Here is a 10566-nt window from a genome sequence, read left to right as displayed (position 1 = left end):
TTAGTATCTACCTGTTATAAAAAAGACGCTGTGTTCTTGTCATTGTAAGAAATTAATTTTTAGTTCTTGTATTTTAGAGATATGTAGGTTTATGCTATCCTTGTATAAATAATGTCTTGACGTATACAGGGAGCGCAAGAACGGAATCAAACCGTTCCCGCATAGTCGAGATTTAGACGAAATATAGCGAAACATTTTGAGAACTTCATTTGTCCTTTGTAACTACTTTTATTTCCTTGTTAAGAGTTGGTTGTTGAACAATTCTTTAATAAAATGTTATGTTATTAATTTCCACTCTAGAAGTTCATGAGTTTACCAAACAGACTCACATGAATATACAGGCAAAGACTGAAGGGGGTGGGGGTAGGGGTTCCTCAAGGCCTGTGAAAGAGCCCTGGAGGCCGCGCCTGAAATGGTCACGTGAAGGGAGTCCAATAAAATCGTCGAACACTCTTCTTACTGGTTATGGAATTAAAACAAATGAATACAAATAATCTCAAGTTTAAAGAAGAAAGATACAGATAATAGATGACTAATCATATTTTTGCTTGTTGGATCTCCATCGATTATTGGAGGGTGAAAAAAGAGCTGCGTTGCTGTCTGTGCTAATTTATTAACAACAGATTTTATTTTAGCATGCCCAAGCTATAAACAAATCTAGACAAAGACATTCGGAACCGCGTGAATACAAAAGAAACAAATATTACAACAACAGTGATAACATGAAATAATTTCCATGGCATGCACAAAAAATAAACTACACCAACGCGGCGTTTAGCGGTTTGCGTTTACCTCTGATTTTCTCAACATGTGTTTGATTAAACGTTTTATACGGTTACAGACATTTATACTACCTTAATGTGTCTAAATATATAATAAAAACATTAAAGCTATTATCAGAATAAAAAGGGCACAAGAAGCAAATTTTTGCATTTTAACTAAATACACAGAAAATATACAGTCACATGAAGGTAGACTACGAACGGTATCAAAGGTATAAAACTGTCAAATATTCTTACTTTTTCATGCATTTTAGATAGATAGATAGATAGATAGATAATTACAACATAGGATATATCTAAAGAAATGAATTAAAACCCGCTGTCCTCAGATGATATAAATCATTTTAAGCATTTAACGCAAATAGTTGTTCAATTCGTCCCAGAATATTATCATTATTTTCCAGTGAAAAAAAAAAATCAGTTGAAAAAAGGATCACTTGACATTTTTATGCTAGTACTGTCCGAAAAAGTAACATAAAAACGCACAAACAATAAATAAAAAGAGAGATTATCATTGCATCCCAGTCAGCTCCGTTCTGTAAGGAGGGCCTTTTAGATTGACCCCTTTCCGAAGTGCCCACGGCCTACAAGCTTGCTTTGTATTTCCTTTAAAATTCCCAGACACCCACACAGGGTTACACAGCCTATCTGTTTCCACTGTTCTTTTAGACGAGAAAAACGACGAAACGAAGCTCGGGCTGCAAATCCGAAATACTGTGTAGTTAAATTCAGATTACAGCTGGCTGCAACACAGTTTAGTTTTAATCTCTAATCCTATCGATGCGACGCGCCAATAGAATGTATCCAATACAGAAAAAAATAATTCTTGGGGGGAAAAAATCCACATATCTACGAGGGAATAATGGGGGTTTTCTTTGTTGTGATCTTGGAGGAAAAAGGCGAATTCTTGAGGGTGGCTGCTGTCAAGCGCTTTGCCGGCGAAAAGATTGATCACCCTTGCTGCCTCTCTACTCCTGCTCTAAAAATATCTACCCCCTTTTCCCATTCGTTTTAAACTTTGACGCAACCAATTTTGCTTAGTTTTTCATCAACTAACATTATATTGTTGCTTTCTTCGTCCAAGGTGCAATAGAAATTCAAGTCAACACATAAGCAATTTCCATTCTGAACGCGACCTCACGATGAACTTTTGGTTGTTGTCACTGTCAACAAATGTCTCACACACACCGCTAACAACTATTTTTCGTGCGGTATTATACGTGTCATCTGCACCTTCATTTTAATAAATAAGCAAAATATTATTTAACAATTCTCTGACCTGGATTTAGTGCAAACTTGCGCGCTTTAAGGTCCCAGTTTTCAGCAATTCTTCAGAGGCTGAGTTAAAAAAAAAAATCAAATTAAAGGTAAACCCCAAAATAATTTATTTGTATCGTAATGGTTGGGAATCTCCTATTCGGCAAATGTGGCGGACACTCTCATCATCACTCTTGTACATCCTTATTTATGTGCTTGATAAAAGAAATATTTCTACACCTACCTACATCTCTTGTCTGTTACTCTTGTCAAAAGTTTTAAGATTAATGACCCTTGATTGTAAAAATGCAAGAAGCCATATTGTGGATGTACTTATCAGGCAAGGCCTGTGAATTACATCACCGGTAGTTCTGCATTTGGATTGTTATTGTCTAACATAAGAGGCCTGCACTTTACCTCTCACGACAAAACAGGACTGTCCGAACACATGGCAGCCGAGAGCCTTTTTTTTTATTATTATTTCGTCCGTGTTACAATAAGAACTGAATTATAATATCCTGCTGTATTTTATCAATTCAGACAAATATTGCTTTCTTTTGCCACCAGGCCCCGAATTTCGATTGGCTGAGATGAGTCATGTGACCAGGAATTGGCTGCAATTTCGCCCATAGTCTTCAGTTTAGTAGACCCTGGTCCCCATACGCTAGTAATATCACCAATATACACAATTATTAAAGCCCGCAAATGCCGTCATAGCAGGAACGCAAAATAAATCCTAGACTTTTGGATGTTATTTTTTGCGTATGTTGGTGTCGCTGGACGCCCTTTTTGCCCAGGCGAAGCGATGAATTTTGAATTTGCGAGGGAGATTGGGTTCATCAACAGCCAGCCTTCCCTTGCAGAGTGCCTGACGTCTTTCCCCGCTGTCCTGGAGTCATTTCAAACTTCATCAATCAAGGACTCGACAGCAATTCCACCTCCTTTCGAGCACACCATCCCTAGTCTGAGTCCCTGCACAGGCAACCAGGCGCGACCGAGGAGCCAAAAGCGAACAGCCTCCAATGGCCTCCAGCTCCGGACACAAACAGCACCGCCGACGCAGCACCAGCAAGACCCGGCCCTGCTGTCGGGTGGCGCGCCCCTGGCCCACGAGTTCCCATGGATGAAAGAGAAAAAATCCTCGAAGAAGTGCCCCAAGCCCGGAGCCACTGCTGCTGCAGCAGCAGCCTCCCCTTCTCAGGCATCCTCCGGCTACACAACCGCGGGACTGGAGTCCCCGACAGGTACGTTTATCAAAGCAGTGAACGCGTTTGTTCTGCATTTTGGACATTTTCCGCTGAATGATTCGTGACTCGAATAGATGGCAATGTAGCTGAAACTCTATAGAATTTAATTGCCTGTTATTATAGCCTAAACAGAATTATTACAGTGTGATTTCACATGCTTGGAATTTTTACGCAATTTAAAAAAAACTGCACCTTTCGAATTTGTTCTTTGTCCTGTTTTTTATGTGATGTACGGCATAACCTGCTTTGGATGGGCTAGCATTTGAGCTCTATGTATTTAGGAATAATTGTATAATTTAATATAATTATATATAATATATTTTAAACCCCGTCCCAGTAATGTCTTTAAAAGATAAAAAAAACATCCCCTCCCCCATTTCTTGGCACATATACAAAATTGTGCACATTCTGAAAGATTACGTTGCCATCCTGCAGATAGTATATCTTGATCTATAATAACGATTTAATCGCAATTGATGTCAGCTGAGACTCGATATTTATTCATAACCACGTTTCATGGCTTGGCGAGCCATTTTGGATAACAGTATATATTGTGAAAGCTGTGGAACGCAACAAAATATGGGGCTTGCTGAAATAACGCTTGTACACCACGCTGGTCTATTACCACAAGACATGCCTAACCATTGCAGTCATTGCTACATGACAAGCCCAAACCACAGGGCTGTTCTACACTGGGATTTTATTGTCATCTGGACAATTTCTCACATGAAGTTCGATGACTTCGCCTTTTGTATGGGACTTATTTCTGTTTTGATTCTTGCAGAGGCTCAAGGTGGACTGGATAATGGCAGCGGTTCACGGAGACTGAGGACCGCATACACCAACACGCAGCTACTTGAATTGGAGAAGGAGTTTCACTTTAACAAATACCTCTGTCGGCCCCGGCGCGTTGAAATAGCAGCACTTTTGGATCTAACCGAGCGCCAAGTCAAAGTGTGGTTTCAAAATCGACGCATGAAGCACAAAAGACAAACTACGCACCACCGGGACGGGCAAGAAGGCGAGCCCAGCGGTTTTGAGCTCCTGGAGGGAACCGACGCTGCTTCACCGTATTCGAGCCAATCGTTGGAAGTATCTGGTTCTGGCTCCGGTTCTGCAGCAGCCTCCGAGAGTGAGACTTGCCCGACAGGTGCCTCCTACACGAACAGTGCGGACAAAAGCCAGCCCAGGCCTGAAGAGGGCCAGGCGAACCAGTCGGAGCCTGCATCTGTTCCTGACACAGCGGTTCACCCCCCCCCGTATCCAACGCCTACTGCAGATAACCCCAGCACAATGGCTGAGGGCCGAGCAGCTGGGCCGGAGCATTCGTTCACAGAGCCGCAGGATGCCACCTCTCTACCCGATTTGAATTTATTTTCGACGGACTCCTGCCTACAGATTTCGGACGCTTTATCGCCGAGTTTGCAGAGCTCACTGGACAGTCCAGTTGACTTCTCCGAGGAAGATTTTGACTTGTTTACGAGCACCCTTTGTACTATAGATTTGCAGCATTTACAGTTCTGAACTATTATGACATCACAACGCATACAAGAACAATCGAACTCCATCTAATTGCAGTGTCATGAATGCTTCTCGACCGCAACATTCCTATAATAAGACATTAAAAAGTGAAAAGAGACATCTACCTAAACAGTTTTTTTTAAACAAAAAAGGCGTGAAACAATGCCTAAAAGGAAATAAATAGTCCATTATTTTGAAATTACGATGATGTAATCTTTTTGAATATACACCGGGATGGCCCCTGTCGAAGTTTCAGGTATTTTATTGCCTTTTGATTCTCGGATTTTAGTTTATGTCGACTAACAGATGAATGGTTGCGGACTTTTTCAGTGAAACTCAATCATTGGAATCTCAGGAATTGTGTCAGACATAAGGGTAGTTGAACTGCTTTTAGGAATTCTCCCAAGGCGGGCGTTGTCCCTATTGAATAATTTTAGAACTAGTTTATTTATTGAGATTCTTTAATAGTAAATTTCAAATGTATTTATTGTACGTTATTTTCATAGTTGAAATAATAATAATAAAAAAAAAAAACATAAATTGGTGGAGCGAGTGTGATTGATTATCTAAGCTTTAATGAACTCTTTCATTAAAAATGTTTAATATTTGAATATAAATCAAGACATTAATTTGAAGAATTTGTTTTTTCCTTGGTGTTGATGTATTGTGAGGAAACCACACAATTCAGTCCGTAGGTTGAATTTGCCTAAGGTTTGAAGAACGTTATTAAGCGTATATGCAAAAAATAATTCTTATAATACAAATTATTATTATTATTATTATTATTATTATTATTATCATCATTATTATTAGCCTATTGTTATTATGTTACTATCATTATATTGTGATGAAAGATAGGCTATTCTGTGTTATTAGTATTCGTACGAAGAGGTGGGAACTGCATAAGCTCAAGAAAAAAAGCCACTAAATTTCTAGTACAATTCTAAATCTATTTTTATAACACAAGCAATAAATCGACGAATCTTTTTAAACAATGCAACACAAACAGTGATTATCATGAACTTGAAATGAAAATTTAAAACAATATAGCCTAGGCTATTTTTACAAAATCGGCTGTGGTTGATAACATGAGACGTAAAAGGCAGCAGCACGAATATTATTTCTTTTTAGATGGATGTTTAAACAAGCCAAAAAAAAAAAAGTCGCGGGATAATCTGCAGGAGGGTGAGGTTGACTGGGCTGTGGGCTCCCATGGCTGCACTCGCCCTGATGCAAAATGGCGCTCGAAACACAATGAAGGATATGAACAATAAAGCGACAGCCATTATGAATAGTTTAGGCTGCAGCTGCGAGCGGGATGCTCCGAGCTGGCTCGTTGTCAATTGAAAACATAAATTTAGACAAACACAGGCCAGAACTGTATCAGTTAAAACAACGATTTTTAAATTATTATTATTATTTAATATCAAATATTAGACACCTTATTTAACAGCTGGATCTGAGCTCTTATGGAGATCGTCTTACAATAACACGGTGGTTAATAATAATAATACTAATTATCATTATTATTTACATCCTTACTTTAAATTATTATCAGACCGTAAGAGTAAAACCTTAAAACACTCCATAAGGCACAAAAAGCCATTGATAAATATTATTGCCCATGTTATTTGTCTTTGACCCAGATAGAATGTACACAATGTTTCCCTCACCCATGTCAGACTTCTGTTATATCTCTGTTATGAATTTGAAGCAGCAAGCAAAACAACATTTCAATGCAATTTAAATATCTGAATAGGTCTTTTTTTGCTTGGTTTACATGAGCAGTACCGGTAAATGACCCCTGTGTGCGTTGAACAGGTGCTCTGCTCATATTACTGGAAAGGTGGATCTGGTCACAGTAGCACTATGGCAGCTAGAGTTTAGCGCTGTGTGTGTACAAGAGCCACACACTGTATTAATACACTCACTTGCATTCATCAAAAATAAGGACAATTGAATGATATCCAAACTCAAGCAAAAGCTTAAGTTTGCTGTTGTGTCAAGAGTAGTGTGACTTACAGATGGATAAATAAAACGACAGATGTCTCTTGTGCTGATGACTAAAAAGGAGTTTAATTTTGGCCAGCTGGCTGGCATCTATCTCTAAATTTCAGTGTCCATTTCAAGTCATCAAGTTTGATTTCCAGTATTCAGTTATTTCTTGTTTAGGTGCTGGTTTGGGATTTCTTAATTTCCTGATGCCAGCATATACAGCACTCGTTCACTCTCTAATTTCAGACATCTGCCCTACTTCTGTTTAATTCACCTGAGACAGGTGAGACTTTACATATCAACATATCTCCAAACAAGATAAACAACTTCTTCCCTGCCCCGAGGCCATACAAGTTTCGTAAATATTATTTAAAAACTCTAGCCGTGATTTTTTTTCCCATTAGCCTGATAATTTGAGGTGTGGCTGGGTTGTGTTTTATCTCAGTCCCTATGCTTTGCTTGGTGGCCTGCCAGCTCGTATTTATCAGCACAGCTCTTTCTGTTTATATATTTCGCAGAGCACAGTACTTTGGGACAGTAAAATCTAAAATAAGGAGAGGTGTGGTGGCATAGGGATTTTCTCACATGAGAAAATGGGCCAATGTTTACAGTGGTGCATCCTGGGTAATGCTGTGCCTGAAGCAGTGGTGGGACTAGCCAAGATTAAAGTGGAAATGTCTTCTGCCCATTTCAGTGAAACCACCATGAAGGCTCAGTTTAATCACTGAAGTGGTTAGGAAACCAAAGTACTTTGTCACTGAACAACAACAATAACAATGGTAACAGCAAAACATTATCTTAGCTTATTTTAGAATGGCCTTATAAGACTTTACGGTTAGCAATGTAAACACATCGCATTGGATTATGAGCTCTGTAAACAGCTCCCTTTGTAGTAACTCTTGTATTCATTTGTTTAGCAAAGACTCTTTGTTCATAAAAGCCTGCGACTACACAACTACTGGTCATATGCTTATCAAATGAAGCATTATAGCATGAATGTGGATCAAAACGGTAACTGCCAATTTAAAAAGAACCTCAAAGGTATTAATGCAATAATAACACTAAGATGCGCCTCTTTGTGCTCTGAAAACAAACAAAATCTGTGTGATTACAATGCCAACTGAAACCTCTCATGTGACATTTCATAGTTTGAGCAGTTCAGAACTTGTTTGGCATGCAGCCTTAGCACATTTTACTGAAAAACAAGACATCAGTTTCACATAAAGTCTCAATTTTTCAAACATTAAGCCATTCTGTAATGTGTAATATATAAAATCGGTTTATATACACTGAATTAGATACAAAAAGAAATTAGATATTTTTTTTTTACATATATGGACATTTCAAATGCATATAGACTATCTCACAATCATTATATTATGTTTGATAATGACATAATAAAGAGGTATTATAAAGTTTTGGTCTCTTTATTATATCTCTTCTATGTAAAGAATGCTGACAAAGAGTAAAAGGAAACTGTACAAAGTAGAAATACTGAAAACAAAGCTTTCGTGGCTTGTACACACAAACCTAATTATAGCATTAGCCATGTAGCTATCTGCTAATTACTGCAACTCTCTAAAGGAAACAGAAGCTGTCAATGACAAGTAAATAAAGTGATGGCCAAATAGCAAGTCAGCCAATACAATAATATCAATTGTAATAAAAAAAACTCAATGGTTTACATTATCATTTAGTCTGATCGATCACTATATTCACAGAAATAAGGAACACACAGTTTTGATAGTGCTGAACCTTAAAGGGTTAGTTTACTCATAAATGAAAATTATGTTATCATTTACTCAAGTTGTTCCAAACCTGTATGAATTTCCTTCTTTCTTCTGATGAACACAAAAGAAGATATTCTGAAGAATGTGTGTAACCAAAAAGGTGATGGTCTTCCATCCTTAAAGGGTTAGTTTACTCATAAATGAAAATTATGTTATCATTTACTCAAGTTGTTCCAAACCTGTATGAATTTCTTTCTTTCTTCTGATGAACACAAAAGAAGATATTTTGAAGAATGTGTGTAACCAAAAAAGGTGATGGTCTTCCATTCCCCCAAATTCCATTCTTTCATACAAAATCACTACCTTGTAAATAGTTTTCTCACAAGATGGGCAGCAAAAAAGTCAAACATCAGGCCAAGCTAAAATAGTCTGTAATAGACATCTCTTGCAGTATTCATTCCTTTTCACTGTTTAAACAATGAAAATAAAGTAATCCTTCAGCATGTTAACATTAGCACTACGCCAAGAAAGCTCACTGAAAGCATGGTATACGGTTCAAAATGTTTTCAAAAGACAGCGACAGCTGGTGATGCACAAAGAATTGGACGCGCTGTATATTAGCTCAAGACCTTGCATGTCTTTCTGCACCAACTTAAAAAAAAAAACACTACCCTGTTAAATATAAAACTGCCTTTGACTCTGATATGCTTGCAAGGTTTTAATCTAGGAGTACTTTGTTAGTCTGTGATTTTTGTCTTTTGATTCAAGTCATTGATGTTAGCGCACCTGAATTTTCAATGACCAGAACTCTTGATAAGATTAATTAGAATAAAGGTTTTCTTGGAACTTAAAGGTAAAAAAACAAAAAACAAAACTGGAGAAGGAATAAAGTCCTTGTGTGTAAAAATGACAAAAGCATTTGGAGAGCAGCATGATGTGATGCTGCTGGAGTTTATGGCATGCTGATCCCCTCCTTTAACAGCAGAATCAGAAACAGGCAAAAGTATATGAGCTTTTGTGTGCTTGAAGCAGACCCTTCACAGCTGTCCATATCTTCTCAGAGGGTGAGGGGGCATTTACTAACACTTGTACAGTATCTAACAGCAACACATTTTTACCCTTAACCCTGCCAACAAGAGAGTGTGCAGACAATACCTTGGAGCAATCATGCTCTGTTCTGCTGCTATAATAGACAAGATGACAGCTTCAAGTCACCCAAACACGTAACGTATCCAGTGACATTCCATTGAAGGCAGCTCACAGGCCAAAGCAGGTGTGTACTACATGCTATCAGTCTTTGCACTGATTTACAGTAATAGCTAATTGTAATTTATTTATTTTTTTAACATGGAAATCAGGATTTTAGGTTAAACTGCATATGAATGTAAGGGAAGTGTACATCTTTGGTCCTGGAGCTGGTCACCAAACCCTAACCCTAAGTTTACAACAAATTTAAAATGGCCCTGAAGTATGACAAATGATTATGAAATTATTATTATTATTATTAATAATATTCTATTAAATAGTAGCTCATAAAATCTGTATATATATATATATATATATATATATAGCTAATATTAATAGAGGTAATGAACAACATATAGAATGTCATGTGACCTCCTGAAGGCTTGGAATAGAAGCAGAGTGCTTTAGCCCACATTGAGTACAGTATAGTCACTTATCATATTTAGCTGCCTACGACACGTAAAATTCACAATTCGTTTCGCCTCAATGAGGCACTGCAAATGTCCCAATCACACAAAGTAAATCATTGACTTTAAGGCGTTTTCTTGACATTATACAAATACGGTGGTTTGTAATCTGTAGAGATGCAATGATAAGCATATATCAACAGTGGCGGTTCGTGGGTTCTAAAATAGAGGAGGCACACTAATTGTAACGTTATTGGTTATTGTAACGTCTGGGATCCCTGCCGATTATTATTATTATATTATTTGCTTAACCACTTTAAAATGGCCTTTTGGTTGCTTTTAGTCAGAAAACGTAAAGAAAACGACATACATACAGCAAGAT

At 37.8% G+C, this 10566-nt stretch overlaps 1 protein-coding gene and 1 long non-coding RNA gene across 2 annotated transcripts in view; one reads left to right on the top strand and one right to left on the bottom strand.

Annotated features, from left to right (window-relative positions):
- The window catches only part of LOC107662390 (uncharacterized), a 254756-nt gene that overhangs the window by 48517 nt on the left and 195673 nt on the right, over positions 1–10566 (bottom strand). The window lies entirely within an intron of this gene.
- LOC107662381 (homeobox protein Hox-B2a-like) lies at positions 2549–5170 on the top strand. The gene is made up of 2 exons (XM_016452377.1): positions 2549–3283; positions 4071–5170. The coding sequence occupies exons 1-2, from the start codon at positions 2788–2790 to the stop codon at positions 4808–4810; spliced, it is 1236 nt and encodes a 411-aa protein (XP_016307863.1). The 5' UTR covers positions 2549–2787; the 3' UTR covers positions 4811–5170.

Source organism: Sinocyclocheilus anshuiensis, unplaced genomic scaffold (assembly GCF_001515605.1).
Source record: "Sinocyclocheilus anshuiensis isolate Anshui unplaced genomic scaffold, SAMN03320099.WGS_v1.1 scaffold11, whole genome shotgun sequence".
Lineage (NCBI taxonomy): Eukaryota > Metazoa > Chordata > Actinopteri > Cypriniformes > Cyprinidae > Sinocyclocheilus > Sinocyclocheilus anshuiensis.
This window is presented reverse-complemented; position numbering and strand designations above follow the sequence as displayed.

What these genes read in the sequence shown, in the direction of transcription:
- LOC107662381 (XM_016452377.1), top strand. Translation starts at nt 2,788, where the DNA reads ATGTTATTTTTTGCGTATGTTGGTGTCGCTGGACGCCCTTTTTGCCCA. An exon ending in GGGACTGGAGTCCCCGACAG is followed by an intron (nt 3,284 to 4,070) that starts GTACGTTTATCA and finishes TGATTCTTGCAG; the next exon opens with AGGCTCAAGGTGGACTGGAT.